Here is a 17,181-nt window from a genome sequence, read left to right as displayed (position 1 = left end):
ACAAATCCCTAACAGTATCAAAGCCACAAAATTGTGGGACTAAACTTGTTTGCAAAGATAAAGAAACAGAATAATGGGACATTCTTTTCTACGGTCCTTTCAAACGAGTAGGTTCTCCTTGTGCCAAAGCAGATACGCAGAAAACTTTTGATAAATTCTTAACAATTGTTATGCAACACACAGGAAGGCATCTATCTTGCCTTTACTATGATCTTTAAGGCCTCTCCAATTTTTTACTATATTTACTTCTTCGTTTTTGTGTATGAGTCAATTCTCTCCTTCCTGTGTAGGATTCCCTATGTAGAATATCCAGATGAAACTCAAGTCCTGAGGCCTGGCAGCAAGCATCCTAACCTGTTGGTCTGTCTCACCCATCCCCAGGGTCTCCAATTTTTGACAGACCCATTACATAAGTGTTCTGAAATCCTCTTTTCCCACTTTCCTAAACAACTCTGAAGATAGGTAGGCCTGGGACCATGAACCCATCCATCCATGCTTTCTACTTACATCGTTTCTCCAGTCTTCGCTACATGACAGAGAAACTGATCCAGGACAGGGCAAACCTCCTTTTTCCCCCTCTTCTCAAAATCTAGATAAGGGGGGGAAAACAACAAAAAAAGAAAGGTTATCAGTACGTCCTCTCCAAGAAAATTTATTCAGTCTTTCTCTACATTAGAAAACAATGAAGGAAATCAGCCTCAGCTGGGCATGGCGGTGCACACCTTTAATCCCAGTATTCAGGAGGCAGAAGCAAAAGGATCTGAGTTCAAGACCGGCCTGGTCTCTAGAGTGAGTTCCAGGACAGCCAGGGATACCCAGAGAATTCTTGTATCAAAAAAAGCAAAAAAAAAAAAATAAAGAAAACCAGCCTCTCACCCAAATACCCACGTCCATCCGAGTTCCAACCTCCATGTCACCCCTTTGCACCGACAGCGCGAATTCTCCTAAAGGGGGCACTCCGCCTCACAAACCATCCTTCAGTGTTTCCCAAGAGTGGCGCAGGGGAGCCCCGGCATCCGATCCAAGCCCCGAACCGAACCCCGCAGCGTATTATCTGACTGACTCCATCCCCAAGTCACCCCACTAGGGCGCCATCCCGAAATGCTCCCGGATGTCCAAAGGGGCATCTCAGAACGCCGGGACCCCAAGGTCCCAACTTTGGGAAGCTGCGCCCTCGAGCCTGTTGCTCGCCACGCCTGGGTCCCGGCGTGGTGAGTGAGGGCGAGCGGGGCTCCCCAGGCCCGGAGGCCGCCGCCGCCGCACGACGAGGCCGCGCCGGAGCCAGGCGCTCCCCTCCCCCCACGCCCGCGGCCCACACAAAGCCCGGCGCGGGGGCTGCGGGGCGGCGCGGGCGGCCTCCGCCCGAGCGCGCGGCCCGCAGCGCGGCGACCCCCACCTTTCAGCGCCTCCTGCAGCCTCTCGACGTCCATGGCGCCGCGGAGTCCCTCGCCGCCGGCGCCTCCCTCGGCCGCCGTCCCGGGGTCCGCGGCGCCCGCCCCCCCGACGCCCGCCCCCGCCCTCGCACACACTCCGCCACACGCCGGCGACCGGGGAGGGGGGGGTCCCGAAGGGAGGCGGGGGGGGGAGGAAGCGAGAGACGGAGCGAGACCGACAGAGCGAGAGCCTCCCCGAGCCGCTACCACCAGCCCTCCAACATGGCGCCCGGCACGTCAGCGCGCGCACGCTCCCCCACCCCCTCGCCACCCCGCCTGCCGTCCTCGCTCCCGCCGCGCGCGCGCGCGCGCTCTCGCACACACCCAAAAGTGCGCCATCCGGGCCCAGCTCGGCCCGGCCCGGCCCAGTGCGCGTGCGCTGCGCTGCGCTGCGCTGCGGGGGCGCGAGGGATGGAGGCACGAGTTCGGAGCCCGCGGCTGCTAGGGTGCCCTGAGAAACGCCTCTAGTCTACGGAGTGCCAGTGATGTGTCGCTTCGCCTGTCTGAGTCTCTCGGTTCCCCCATCCGTACACTGGCGACGCCGGTGCAGATCACTGTGTACTGTTGCAGTGATCACTGGCGCTCAGAAAATACGTTTTCAATTTGGGGGACGGGAGGTAGGGTGTGGTGGGGCCTCGGTGTTTCAAAACAGGCTTTACGCTGTGTAGCCCTGGCTGTCCTGGAACTGACTCTATTGACCAGGCTGGCCTGGAACTCACAGATCCTCCTACCTCTGCTTCCCAAGTGCTGGGATTAAAGAAGGCATGAGCCACCACCGCCCATCTTCAAAGTATTTCCGAGGATCCTACCTTCCCCAAACTGGAAGATTACCTTTCTCCCTTTTCCCCCTCTTTCTCCTTCCCTCTGTCTTCTAAGTGCTGAGAGGATAGAGGTGTACCACCATTCCTGGGTTTGGGTGCTGGGAAACAAACCCAGGGCTCTGCTCTGCAAGCTTTTTACCAACTGAGCCACATTCCAGTCCAGTATGCCTTTTCTTATTTAAATATCTACATCTATTTACTTATGTACTGGGGGGAGGTGTACCACAGCATGCATGTGAAGGTCAATGGACAACACTGAAAATTGGTTCTCTGCTTACCGCTTGTGGATTCCATGGATGAAACGCAGACCCCCTCAGGCTTCCTGGTAAACGCCTTTACCTGACGAGGCATCTCAGTGGCCCCTATGCATTTTGGAAACAAAACAGACCTTTCGGTTACCTGCCTAGACCCAACTTTGGTACTTGGTGAGAAGTGATGGCTGCAACTGAGTGACCAAAAGCCTGAAAACTCACATGCTCGATTTCTATCTCATGTCCTCTCCTGTGACCTTGGGCTACTGACCTAAACTCAAGAAATTCTCAAAGCCTCAGGTGTATGTGAGTTCCAGGAGCCCTGCACATGCTGTTTAAGGCTCTAGCACTGAGCTAATTCCTCAGCCCTTGAAGCCTCACAGTAAGGTCAGGGAGATGGTTCAGCAGGTAAAGGCACTTGCTGCCAAGCTAGGACCTGAGTTCCCTTCCTGGAGCCTCACATAGTGGAAGGAGAGAACTGACTCCCACAAGTTCTCCCCTCATCCTTACACACATGCCTATTCACACACACACACACACACACACACACACACACACAGGCAAGGAATGAAATGGTGGATATGAAGCGTTCACACATTGGCTAAAATTCTGAAGTGTTCAGGCAGCTGATGCTTTATTGTCCTGGGCATCAGTTCTTATAAGGAATCTGGAAGGGGCTCTTTAGCCCTGACAATTGTAGACAAAATATGTCAAGATAATTCTCCAAACTCAGAACCTAACACATCTGGCTCTTGCCAGCATTAACTGTTATACTTTTTCTGTCTGCTTTTTTCAAAAGGTAGTTCCAGCAAGATGGCTTATTAGGTGAAGGCTCATGGAGTCAGAGTTTGATCCATGGTACCCACGTGGTAGAAAGAAAAAGTCAATTCCCTCTGACTGTCCTCTGACTTCCATTATGCACACATACAAAATAAAAATAAATTTCAAAAATAAAAAAATAAAAGCAATTGCTTATTCCACCTTCTTTTTCCAAGATCCACCTACTATGCTGATAACAAAGAAGGGAAGAAGCCTGTTTGCTTGGCTTCTGAGACACAGGATATGGACACAGCCATTACAAAGTTGACCTTAAATGAACCTAGCTCTGACTCTAACCCTAGGCTGTAGGTGCAAGCAAAATATTCCCAGCTGGCTAGTGGTGGTGCACACCTTTAATCCCAGCACTTGGGAGGCAGAGGCAGGTGGATTTCTGTGAGTTCAAAGCCAGCTTGGTCTACAGAGTGAGTGCCAGGACCGGCTCCAAAGCTACACAAAGAGACTCTGTCTCAAAAAAACAAGAAAAAAAAAGTAGGGATTACAGCCAGGCAGTGGTGGCTCACACCTTTAATCCCTGCACTCTGGAGGTGAGGCAGGTAGATCTCTGTGAGTTCAAGGGCAGCCTGGTCTACAGAGCAAGTTCCAGGACAGCCTCTAAAGTTACAGAGAAACCCTGTCTCACAAAACAAAAACAATATATATATATATATACACACACACATATATATATATGTGTGTGTGTGTGTATGAGTGTGTGGATGTGTATATGTACATATATATATATGTACATATACATATTCCCATCCCTAATAACTCTGTCAATTTTGCTGACGTCTCCGTCTTTAAGACACCACTGACCAGAGTAGTTTTCAGGGAGGATGATGTCATGAAGCCACTGACCATCACTGCCGTGTGTTGGGGTCCCTCCAACTCTGAATGAATCTAACTTCACAATGAAGTTTAACATCTCCTTTCTGCTGCCCTATTTACCATAGGGCCAGGGCTCTTACATCAAAGCAATCTGTGCTGCACGATCCAGCTGCCACTAGCCAAGTGAAGATATTTAAATCTGAGGAGTAAAGTTCAGAGGAATTTAAAATTCAGTTCCTGGATTCTTCAATAAAAACTAGTTCCTCGGGGAACCGGTCTGTTTCAAGTGCTCAGAACCAACAGTGGTTGGTAGTTCTTGTATTCCACTGTTACATGGTTACAGGGAGTTCTACTGGAACCTTCCACTAAAGAACAAGCCAAGTTCATTCCTGTCATGCTGCTTTGTCCCTTGTGCCACTCTCAGCTTGGGTCAAATATACTTTTACGGCCCTTCAGAATCCACATAGCTCTTTTTTATGTGCTGGGGTTGGAACCCAAGGCCTCTCACAGACTAGGCAAGTTCTGTACAATGGAGCCCCACCCCCTCTGTTTATTTACCTGCCCCCATTCCTTCCTCCTCCCTTTCCCCTCCCTTTCCCGTCTCTTTCTCCTCCCCTCTCCTTTCTCTCCCCTTCTTTTCCTTTCTCTCTACTTCCTCCTCTCTTCCCTTCCCTATTCCCCTCTTCCCTTCCCATCTCGTCCACCTTTTCTCTCCCCCTTCTTCCCCCTTTCTCTCTTCATCTTCTCCTTTCCCTCTCCTCATTCCTCCTTCTCCCTCTTTTCCTCTCCCTCTGTCCTCGCTCACCTGTCTTGCTCGCTTCTCCTTCTCCCTTTTCTACCCCAACAACTCTAATTTTTACAGACAAAATTGCACTCTGTGGACCAGGCTGGCCTGGAGCTAGCCCTTTATCCTCATAGTGACTTCTAACTCAGCACCTTCCTGCCTTCTTAGCCTCCCGAGTGCTGAGATTATAGGTATTGACCACCATGCTCAGCCACCATGGGCCATCTCTCCAGCCTTCCCTTTTAGGGTTTTCTGTTTAAAAACAAAAACAAAAAACCTCCTCCCCTACGGTTTACTGGGCAACCTTCCTCACATATTTCTGGTCTCAATTTAAACTAACTCACTTCCCCTTGTTCGCTTAGGCTGGCATTGCCCTGGGCACTTCTACTGTCCTGGACCTTATCTGGTATTTGGAGGCCAGGCTTGGAGAGAGAGTAGAGGCAAAAGAGTAGCCTGAGGATTGTTTCTTTGATTCCTGTCCTACTTCCTCCTGGAATTCTTGACTGGTCAACTTCCCGCTAAACCCTGCTAATTCCCTGGGAGGAAAGCAAGACCAAGACGTGTCTGCCAGCCACAAAATTCCCCAGGATTCTTAGGATCCTGCCTATGTAAGATCTCTTCCTACATTGAAACACTGTACAAGGTGGAGAGAAATGGCTGGATCATAGAAGATCCTGGGGGACTGATGGCAGAAGTCAGCTCCTATTCATGAGAACATTGGCTAGCCCAGTGGCAAGAGCCTGATGGGAAAGGCAGAGGGAAGCTTAGCTTGGGCACATTTTTCACTGACTTCAGCCCCAGCTGAAGCTAGGATTGCAGTTAAGGCTAGATCAACTAAAACAGCCCATCCGGACAACTTCCCAATTACTGATAAAAGGAGCCATGATAGAGGAAAATGGTTATAATGGTTCCGTTTCTGAAATTCTGAAAGCCTTGACTCTTCTGAAACTCACTTTGTAGACAAGGCTGGCTTTGAACTCAGAGTCCATCTGCCTGTTTCCCAAGTTCTGGAACTAAAGGCATGTGCCACCATACCTGACTCAGGTTAATTTTTATGCAAACAAAAATTACTACGTTTTTTAGGTTTTTGGTCCCCCTGCCTTTTTTTTTTTTTTTTTTTTTTTTTTTGGACAGGATCTCACTGTGTGATGATCTGCCAGACTTGACTGAACAGAAACTAACTTTACAGATCACGCTGGCATCAAATTAACAGAGATCCACCTAGCTCTAACTCAGGCAGAAGGGCTGGGATTAAAGGCTAACTTATGCCAATTCCACACTCTCAGGGGAGCAATCACAGGGCTCTGGCAAGGATCAGCAGGGCCAACAGCATGGAGTTCACGAATGACAGCTAGTATATACTAGTGCCTTAGCTTTCTCTTCACTGGCCAAATGCCCAACAGACACAGATTCAGGAACAGGAATGTCATTTAGTTTAGTTTTTTAAATCTTATTATTTTTTATTATTTATTTTTGAGAAAGAGTTTCTCTATGTAACAGTCCTAGCTATTCTGGAACTTGATTTGTAGGCTGGGCTGGGACTGTAACTAACAAAGGTCCACCTGCCTCTGCCTCCCAAGTGCTGGGATTAAAGGCATGTGCCACCACTGCCCAGCCAGGAGCAGGGATCTATTCAACTCACAGTTTTGGTGGGGAAGGCATGGTGGGGCCACCCAGGGCACGTTGTGGGAGCTGGAAGTTCGGCATTGTTCACATCACAGCAGATAAGGAAGCAGAGAGAACATGGCATGAACCAGGAGCCAGGAATCGCTTCAAAGGCCACTTCCTGTAACTGCTTCCTCCCACCCACCCCCAGGCCAACCCCAGCTGACCCCAGCCCACCCCTGCCCCCATTTTCTCAATGTTCCACAATGTTCCTAAAGTATTGCCACCTCCTGGGGACCAAGCACTACAAACTGAACCAGTGGGGACATTTCAGATGTAAACCAAAACAGAGAAGGACCTTAAGCCACATTAAGACTGTAGCCCCACTGTGTGTGCGCAGTGGGAAGAACCTGAGCATGGAGAAGACAGAGTAGGCTGCAGAGTAGGCTACAGAAAGAAAGGAAAGAGAGAAAACCCCCAGGGTAACTTCAGAGAATGTGTGGCAGAAGCTTTTTGTAACCCCATGGGGAATTACTGGGGTCTGGTGTCCTCCTGAGCTGAGTCTGTGGTAAAAGACCAGAAGAGACCCAGGAAAATCTAGAAAACCCAACAGCCAGTCTCCACAAGATAGAGACCAGCAAACAGAACTGGGTTGAAATATCACTGTATTTCTGCTCAGCAAACAAGGCAGCCATCAGAAAGAAAGCCATAGAATGAACCTCTGAAAGGGGGTTCATATTCAAAATATATAAGGAAATGACAAGACTCAGTAACAGCAAACTAGTTTAAAATGAGCATTATAGCTGAGTATTGATGGTGCACGCCTTTAATCACAGCACTGCAGACATACAGGAAGGCGGATCTCTGTGAGTTCAAGGCCAGCCTGGTCTACCGACTGAGTTCCAGGACAGGTTCCAAAGCAATACAGAGAAACCCTGTCTCAAAAAAAACAAACAAAAAATGAGCATTATAGGGGATGGAGAGGATGGTTCAGTGGCTAAAGCACTTGTTGCTCTCAAAGAGCACCCAGGCAGATCACAACTGCCTGTAACTCCAGTTTTCAACACCCGTAGGCATGGGATATGTACATAGAAGCCAATGTGTGTACACACATGCACATAAATAAAAATAAAAGTTCTAAATGCGAATAAACCCAAATGTACATTTTTATGTGTATCTGTATATATTCATATTTGTGTATGTATGCACATGTGTGTTTTAGTTACGTGTATGTGTAGTTGGGTTTTTGTTTGTTTGTTTGTTTTCTCTTTGGGGGCCCACCATCTCACTCTCAAATAAATGGAAATACATGGAAACTTATTCTTACCTATGAATGCCTGGTCTTAGCTTGGCTTATTTCTAGCTAGCTTTCCTAACTTAAATTATTCCATTTCTCTTTAACTACATTTTATCTCTGGGCTTTTTTATATTTCCTTATTTGATGTATCTTTCTGTCCTCCTTACTCTGTGTCTGGCTGTGTGACAGGATAGCTGACCCCGGCAACATCCTCCTCTTCTCCTTTTCTTGCTCATCCCTCTACCTTCAAGCCTAGATTTCTCCTCCTATTTATTCTCTCTGCCTGTCAGCCCTGACTATCCTATATGCTTAACTATTGACTGTTCAGCTCTTTATTAGACTAATCAGGTGTCTTAGACAGGCAAAGTTACATAGCTTTAAAGAGTTAAACAAATGCAATATAAAAGAATGCAACACATCTTTACATCATTAAACAAATATCCCACAGCATACATGAATGTAACACATCTTAAACTAATATTCCACAGCATGTATGTACATGCATTTGGAGCTCATATTATGTAAGCCAATCTAAAGTGTGGTGATATCTTGCTTGTACAAATAAAGCATAGCCGGGGCTAGAGAGATGGCTCAGAGGTTAAGAGCACTGACTGCTCTTCCAGAGGTCCTGAGTTTAATTCCCAGCAACCACATGGTAGCCCACAACCATCTATAATGAGATCTGGTGCTCTCTTCTGGTGTACAGACATACATGGAGGCAGAATGTTATATTCATAAAAAAAATAAATGAATCTTTAAAAAAAAAAAAAGCATGTCTAGGGGTCAGAGAGTGGAGCTTGCCACTAGGTAACCATAGAGGTCTGAACCCCCAGACAGGGTCTATTTGTACAAGCAAGATATCACCACACTAAATAATCCCCCTTTATGACGTGCCACTCTATCTGCTATATACAAAAGGTGTCATTGTATACTTATGGGTTATCCATCCATAATGGCATTATGGAATATATTTTACAATTCTAGAAAAAAACAGAGCAAGGGGGAACATTCCTGTAACCCAAGCACTTGGGAGGTAGAGGCATGAGAATCTCAGTGAGTTCGAGGCCACTCTGGTATATATAGTGAGAGCTCCAGGACAACCAGGACTACATAGAAAGATCCTGTGACTGCCCTCCTTGGTCCTCTGGTTCCTGTCTTGAACTTTTGCTCAATAAAGCAGGGAAATAGCTGGGCTGTGGTGACAGATGCCTTTAATCCCAGCACTCAGGAGGCAGAGGCAAGCAGATCTCTGTGAGTTTGAGGCCAGCCTGCTTTACAGAGTGAGTTACAGAAAACCCTCCAAGGAAAGAAAGAAAGAAAAAGAAAAGAAAATTTCAGACATACACATATAAACATACAGATACACTACAGATACATTATCAGTAATTGAATATGATAAAATTGAATGCTCTGGTTTAGATAAAAGTCTAAAATTTGACACCTGAGTCTAACTCCCAGGTCCTTACCTCCTGATTGTATGGACTCAGGTAAATCATTAATGTTCTAAAATGCCTGTTTCTTCATCTGTGACCTGAAGCCAACAAAGGTGACTTAACCAGTTAAGTCAGTGACTTGCCTCAGTGACTACAACCCTGTGTCCTTATTTAGGCTAACTGACAAAAATATCTATGATTTTGGCTACCTTTGTCTTTTGAATAATTTCAATTGCAAAGAGATACTGCACTAATACAAGACACTTTCTCTGAGCTGATTAAGACCTGGGTGCTTGCCGGGCATTGGCAAGAGGATCTCTGTGAGTTTGAGGCCAGCCTGATCTACAGAGCTAGTTCCAGGACAGGCTCCAAAACAATACAGAGAAACCCTGTCTCGAAAAACAACAAACCAAACCAAACGAAACAAACAAACAAAAAAGACCTAGGTGCTTGAGGTGCCACAGGCTCCTGAAACCTTAGTGTAAATTCCTACAAGGACAGCCATGTTACTACTCATTTTGTCAAGAACTGAGCACTGATGTGATGCTCCAATGCAACACAGAGTCCTTTATAAGAATAGACCTAGGCTGGCATCAAGAATCATGGCAAGAAGTGGATGGCACTTGAAGAAACCATCCTGAATGAAGTAACCCAGTCACAAAAAGAGAACACAGTATGTACTCACTCATATGGATTTTAGACCTAGATCAAAGGATCACCAGCCTATAATTCACACCACCAGAAGAACTAGGATACAAGGTGTATTCTAAGAGATTCATATAAAGCTCCTCACAGAACTGGGAAGGGACAAGTCCCCCCCAGAGCTCAGGGGAAATGAGGGGGCAGCGAATGGAGAGAGAAGTAGGAGAAAACGAGGGGGAGGAAAGGAAAACATGTGCGACCAGGAAGATTGAGCCTGGTTAGGAATAGAAGATAGGAGAGAGAGAGAGAACATAAAAGAGGGAGCCAATATTGGTTTGAAGATAAAATTGAACACAAAGAAAGGTCTAGAGAACTACAAGACTGCTGCCAAATAACAATTTGAGCATCCGTGGAAAGGCTACCATAAATGCCCTTCCCGGAGAGTGAGATTAACAACTAACTTATCCATGGAGCCCTCAACTAATGCCTGTTGGAAACAGGATCAAACACCCATACATAAACACTGAGTCAAACTAGAACCCAGATACAGATGGAGAGGACAAGACCAGGCAGCAGAAACACATACAGACAGCTTACCTGAACAAGGAGGAGCTAAAGGCCACTAGACTGACAGCTGGGAAGCCAGCATGGGACTGACTCAGGCCCCCCTGAATATGGGTCTCAGCCAGAAGGACTGAGCAGTCTAAGGGACCTCAGACAGTGGAGCCAGGATGTATCTCTGTTACACAAAAGGACTTTGCGAACACATCCCCCATGGAGGGATAACTGTCTTAATCTAGAGACAGGAGAGAAGCCCTAGTCCCTACCTCACATGACCTGTCAGAGCTACATGACCCCAACTGGATGGCATTCCCCTACATATGGAATTGGGGTGGGGGGGTAGGAGGGGAGGGTGGTTAGAGTGCATGTGAGAGGGCAGGGGGGGTAAAAGGAGGGAGGGAGAGACGGAGGAAGGGAGGGAGGGAGAGGGAACTGGGATCGACATGTAAAATAATAAATTAAATTAAAAAAAAATGCTTTGACTCCAAAATTTAAGTTCAAGGACAAGTTACTGGGGAAAAGGATTTCTATTTTTGTTTCCACAGAAAATGAAAAGATGTGGATTCCTTCCAGACTAATGTGATTTGATCAAGCCAGACCGCCTGAAACAGAGTACCAGTCATCCTACATTCAAAACAGCTGGACAAAGCAGCCTTACAGACTACAGCCAGGATTTCTGCATCTCCTTAGAATCCCCCATGACAGCGCCCCTTACCAGCAGGAAGTAGTTTGGAAAGAACTTTGCCCAAATTCCCAAATATTTATAAATGTTTGTTTTCATTTAAATGGACTTTGTTATATAAATTTAAAAAAATTAAAAAAAAAAAAGAATCATGGCAAGAATGTCATGAAGAAATGTTGTCTTTCCACCCTATTGCACGGTAAAACATCAAGTGTATCCTTTGTTAGTGACATTCACTTTAATAATATCATCAAGAGAATGTGTCAGAGTTTTCCTACAGGCATTCCTTCCCTCACACCCTGTAACTGTGTTTGTTTTCTGTAAACTGCAATGACAATTTACTGCTGCTAACTCAGTCACTTAATCTGATGGAAATGTATCCTTCTGTAGCTTGGGGATGGGGGTGGGGGCTGAAGTCAAGGTGCAGTGGACCCGACTCCTCTCAAAACTCTCGGGCCAATTTCAGACTCTTGTCTCCTCTTCTTCCAAACATCGCTTCTCTCTGCCTCTGTCTGTTCCTTTCTCTCCCTCTCATCTCATGTAGCACAGGCCGGCCTCAAAGTCAAGTATGAGAAGATGACCTAGAACTTCTAATTATTCTGACTCCACCTCCAAAGTTTTGAGATGACAGCTGTGGGAGCACTCCACACTCCCTGGTTTACGAAGTGCTGGGACTTAAACCTGGGATTTCATGAAAGTAAGCATGTCACCAACTGAGCTATACCCTCAGCCCTCTTTCGATTCTTTTAGACAGTCTTGTACAGCCCAAGCAGGCTTCAAACTCTATATGTAACCCAGGCTAACCCCGAACCCCTGATCCTCTCTCCACCTTTCCCACAGTCATTCCCCAACTGGTTTGGCAACACTTCCACCCTTATTCTTTAAAATAAAAAAAAAGTGTGTGTGTGTGTGTGTGTGTGTGTGTGTGTGTGTGTGTGTGTAAGGTGTAAGAGTGGCATACAAACACCTTGGTGATCAGAGTACAACTTACAGGTATCAGTTCTCTCCTACCATGTGAGCCCTGGGGATCAACCTCAGATAGTCAGGCTTGGCAGCAAGTGCCTTTATCAGCTGAGTAATCTCACCAGGCCCACCCTTAGTCTTAAAAAATACACTAGAGGGGGCAGGGGATATGGTCAGTTACTAAAACTAAACTATTGTGGAAGTGGAAGGAAGGCTGGTGAGTGACGTGTGAGAAAAAAGAGGAGACTGTGCAGTTAGGCTTTGTAAAGTCGTGCTAAAGAATTTAACTTTCAACTCTCAAGGGACATAAAATGAAAGGTTTATTTAGGTTTTAGCTGGAGTGTGTGTGTATGTGTGTGTGTGTGTGTGTGTGTGTTTGTTGTGAATGAGTGCCTGCACCCATGCATGCTTCTGCAGAGGCCAGAGCAGAGCATCAAGTATCTTCTTTCTTCTTTATTTGCCTATTGACTTGACGATCTCTCACTGAACCGGAAGCTGTGTGCATTGGCTGGGCTGGCCAGCCTGTGTTCTCAGGAGATATGCCCATCCTCACCTCAGTGCTGGGGTTACAACCACATGTAACCAGGTCTGGGTTCTGGCACGAGTGCTGAGGAATTTGATCTTAGGTCCTTGTAGTTGCAGAGCCAGGGCTTTTATTCACTGAACTGTCCCCAGTCCCCACAGTGGAATGGGTTTCTTGTTCTAATGGTGGGTTTTGTTTGTTTGTTTGTTTGTTTTAGATAAGATCTTAACCAGATAGCCTGACTAGCCTGGAACTCACACTGGAAACCAGGTTGACCTTGAACACATTTGAGATCTGCTTGCTTTTTCTTCCTGAGTGCTGGGATTAAAGGGTCTGTCACCATGTCCAGTGACAGAGGAATATTTTATGCACACAAATGACACTGATTTGTTTGTCAAAACCCCTAGGGTTCCTGTTCAGTCTTCTTTTACTGAACTCCCAAGAGAGTGCTCATATTTTAGAGATGGCAAGTTCCAGACACTTCCTCAAACATTCTAAAATCTGCTATTGGTAACACACTACTTGACTGATTCCCAAATCATGGAGAGAATTAGAACTGTTTGGTGAAGCTTGAGGAAAAGGGACATTCTGGATCCTAAGCCCCAAGATTGTGAGTAAACGGCCTTGAGTAGGAGGGAGGGTTGTCTATTTTAGCAAGGGATTCTCTAGTTAGCCATAGGCCTTGTTCAAGCACAGCATGGGTTGTAGTTCAGCATGCCTGAGGGTGTAGTCTTGATCTCTAGCACCTCTCAAAGCTGGCTGTGGAGGTCCACTTGCAGGTTCCAGATTCGGTTAAGTCTGTGGGAGGGTCCAAGGATAGTCATTGCTATCAAGTTATCGGAGATACTGATGCTGCTGTCCAAAAAACACACTGTAAGAACCTTAGTCCAAGGGGGAACACCAATAAATGTGGCCTGTGACACCACACTTGGAGAAACACAAGCTTTGAGACTAAGTAGTTCTCCAGAAGTGGTGGTGCACAGTTTTAACCCCAGCACTCAAGAGGCAGAGGTAAGTGGATCTCTGTGAGTTCAGGGTCAGCCTGATTGGCAGTGAGTTCCAGGCCAACCAGGGGTACACAGTGAGATGCTGTCTGTCTAAAACAATAATTTAAAAATATCAAAGGTGTTACCCATGGCAGATGATAAGACAAAGATTTGAGTGTTTTCCTTGGAGGCCAAGATTGCAGAATTGTGGGTGGAAGGGTTAGGGGTAAGATAGGAAAGCAAGAAGGCCCATATTACATATTATCAAGAATGTTTCCAGTGCTGGCTCTTTAAACTTCTACTGGGGGATTCTGGGATCCAATTGTGGAGCAGACAATTCCATTGTCCACTTGATGAGAGCTAGCTAGTTTTGACACATTTACTCCAGTCAGTCTAGTTAGAAGACTGTTCAGGGAAATGTTCATCATGTCATTAAGCAAGCAGAGCAGGTGTGGTTGGTGTAGGCTAGTCTTCAGTCAGGGCTGGGAAGTGGAATGAGAGCTGCTTTGCATAGAATTCACGTGTGTGTGGAGAATAAGACAGAAAGTCCAATGGTAGCTACACATGCAGAAACTGTGAGACAGAGGGTGAGTTGACAAAGTTTCAATCCTAATGTACAGCAAACCAACTACTTTAATCCTTTTGTTTGTTTGTTTGCATTTTTGAGAGAGTTCTCTCTATGTAGCCCTGACTGTCCTGGAACTTACTCTGTAGATCAGGCTGGCCTTGAACTCAAGAGAGCCACCTGCTTCTGCCTCCTGGAGTGCTGGGATTAAAGATATGTGCCACTACCTCCTGGCCAATTCTTTGTTCTTTTTAACCTTTTTGTTTTATGTGCATGGGTAATATGCTTGTATGTATGTCAATGTCTTCAGAAGAAGGTGTTGAATCTCCTAGGCCTGCCAGAGTCACGAGTGGTTGTGAGCTGCCGTGTGGTTGCTGTGAATCAAACCAGGATCCTCTGGAAGAGCAGCCAGAGTTCTTAACCACTGAACCATCTCTCCAGCCCTCTTAATTAGAATTTGACCTTAAATGTTTTCCCACTTGAACGTATCTCAGTTTTGTTAACTATTGCCTAAGTTTTCACACAAGTGTCATCAATAGCAAACCTTCAGAGGACCTGTTCTAATCACTGACCAGATTTCAAACACTTGATGTACCCAAAATGGCCTACCTCCTTAATTTTTCTTTTAACTCTGTATTCTTGAAATAATTCCTAATAATAACTTAAATGGAAAATCCAGTCTTCAAGCCAGTGAGATAGCTCAGAATGTAAGGGCACTTGCTGCCAAGTCCAATTACTTGAATTTGATCCCTGGGACCCGCATGGTGGAAGGAAAAAACTGATTCCTATAAGTTGACCTCTGATCTCCACCTGTGTACTTTAACACATGCATGTGTGTGTGTTACACACAGATAAAAGTAAAGTTGAAGAAGAATCCAATTTTCTAACATGACATATATACATGCTTTGTCATTTAACCCAACATAACATTCCCAGAGAAAGGGAATATTATTGTTTTGAGAAGTGCTACATGTTCATTAAGAATAGGTGTTCTCACAAGTTCCTTTACAGTCACACTTTTCATGTCCTAAATGACACCTACTACAGAAGTGAGGAAGATACATTTACACTCATGGTTTTGTCTACAACTGTGACTGCTAAAAGAACTTGCCTGCTAAACTACTCTTGTCTAACAGATAGGGTTTATGATAAGATACCTCCAATTGTCTATTTGGTTCAATTACTGAATTATTTCTGGAGAGGACTTTAGATGGCCAATGGTTGCTCACCATTTAGAGAAAGTCATTTTTTTTTAATTATTTAAAAACAAACATTAGTAGAATAAGTTTCTTGATGCTTTGGCCCAGCTTGGCCATACCATTTTTTTTTCAATCTGAACATGGAAACAATATGTTTCTGCAGATGGAAAGATGATATTGAAATGACATGAAAATTTTATGGCTGGAATCCTAGAAGGATGTCCAATCGTTTTCAACAAGACATTCATGAAAAAACACTGTGAAAGAGATACATTTTCCTCTTGGCATCATTTGGGCCTTTGAACACACAGATTTTTGGGGGACAGGGTAGGAAGCAGGTACCTTTTCACTTACATGAGCCAATCCATGTTTATATTTTTGTCTCTGTCTGTTTGTCTGTCATCTGTCTTTCTCTCTCACACACACACCCTTCCACACTAAATGAGCTATGTTTATTGTCATTTACTATCTAAATAGTTAATGATGAAATAAATTGGTACCAGGAATAGGGTGGTTTCCAGACAAATGCCCTCCACACAGCCATACAGAACAGACTGTGGAAAGACTGAACATTTAAACAGAAAATAACTTAAAAATGTTCTCTGTTAGCCTTATCTTCTACAAGTAAATAAATCCCAAAGAAATGACACAACTCAATAAACTTTCAGTGAATAGGACTTCCCACCTCTGTATCAACCTTTACAGGAAAAGTAGTTTTTCAGAGTAACCAAAATCAGTGTTCTGAAGCTTTGCTGACAGGACTAGGTCCTAGATGAGCACGTAGCCAAGTAATTTATTTCTTCGTTAACTGTGACAAGCAGTGTGTTCAACAGCAAAGGCCAGGATAGAGAACGGGAGAGCAAGTATTGTTCCTTTAAGGAACTGTGTATCTAATGGAGAAGATAGCCAACAAACTAAATATGACACAAATATTGTATTGCTACTATCTCTTTTTCTGTTTACCTTCCTTTCTTTCTTCCTACTTCCCTTCTTTCCTTTCTTTTTTGAGACCAGACTATGTAGACCAAAATTTCCTGGAACTCACACATCCATCTGCCTCTACCTCTGGGAGGTTGGGATTAAAGGCAGGAGCCATTGTGCCTGGCTTACTGTTCACTATTTCAATAGACAGACATGACAAAGTGCAGGGTGACACATACAAATGGGTATACAAGGAGGCCTTGTCATCCTTGAGAGATTACAGGATGCTTTCAAAAGGCAGTGGCATGTTCATTAAGAGCTGAAGAGTAGTAGACATTTATCAGATGAATGATAAAGGGAGGCCAAGTGGATGCTAGGGAGGCCCCAAGTCCCTGTGGTGGAAAGAGCTTGGAGAGAAGAATGGAAAGTTGTGAAGAAGTTGGGGAAAGGAAGTCAAGAGGAGGCCAGGGATGGGTCACACATAGACTTCCGGGGATATCTGGTGGGCAGCTATGGCTTTATTCTAAGAGCTTTACACAGGGAGGGGCGGGGCAGGAGGAAGTCAGGGTGGAAACAGGCAGGAAAATGAAGACCTGAGTCAGAGGACTTGGATGCAAAGAGTAATGTTTTGAGCAGAGGTAGCAGTGAAGATAAACAGAGGAAGCGGAGTTGTTATTCAGGATCTAGACACAACTCTCTCTGTGTCTCTCTCTGTGTCTCTGTCTCTGTCTCTCTCACATACACACATTTCTGACAGGGTCTCACAAACTTCAAACCCAAGATCATTTTACCTCAGCCTCTTGAGAGCTGGGATTACAGACATGCTCTGTGGTGTTCTGCCTAGAATGTATCTTTTAACCATTATTGT

General features: G+C 45.4%; 1 protein-coding gene across 2 annotated transcripts in view; it reads right to left on the bottom strand.

Moving 5' to 3' along the window:
- The window catches only part of Ppp4r2 (protein phosphatase 4 regulatory subunit 2), a 36,921-nt gene extending 35,237 nt beyond the window's left edge, over positions 1 to 1,684 (bottom strand). The window contains exons 1-2 of one of the 2 annotated variants that reach the window (XM_051203471.1): positions 1,397 to 1,684; positions 508 to 589 (exon numbers count right to left, since the gene is read on the bottom strand). In XM_051203471.1, the coding sequence (XP_051059428.1) occupies positions 508 to 589; positions 1,397 to 1,430 (116 nt within the window). In that variant the 5' untranslated portion in view covers positions 1,431 to 1,684. The remainder of the gene's footprint in view (positions 1 to 507; positions 590 to 1,396) is intronic. The other variant, XM_051203470.1, reaches the window with a different exon arrangement.
- Positions 1,685 to 17,181: the final 15,497 nt, after the last annotated feature.

Source organism: Phodopus roborovskii, unplaced genomic scaffold, assembly GCF_943737965.1.
Source record: "Phodopus roborovskii unplaced genomic scaffold, PHOROB, whole genome shotgun sequence".
Classification (NCBI taxonomy): domain Eukaryota; kingdom Metazoa; phylum Chordata; class Mammalia; order Rodentia; family Cricetidae; genus Phodopus; species Phodopus roborovskii.
This window is presented reverse-complemented; position numbering and strand designations above follow the sequence as displayed.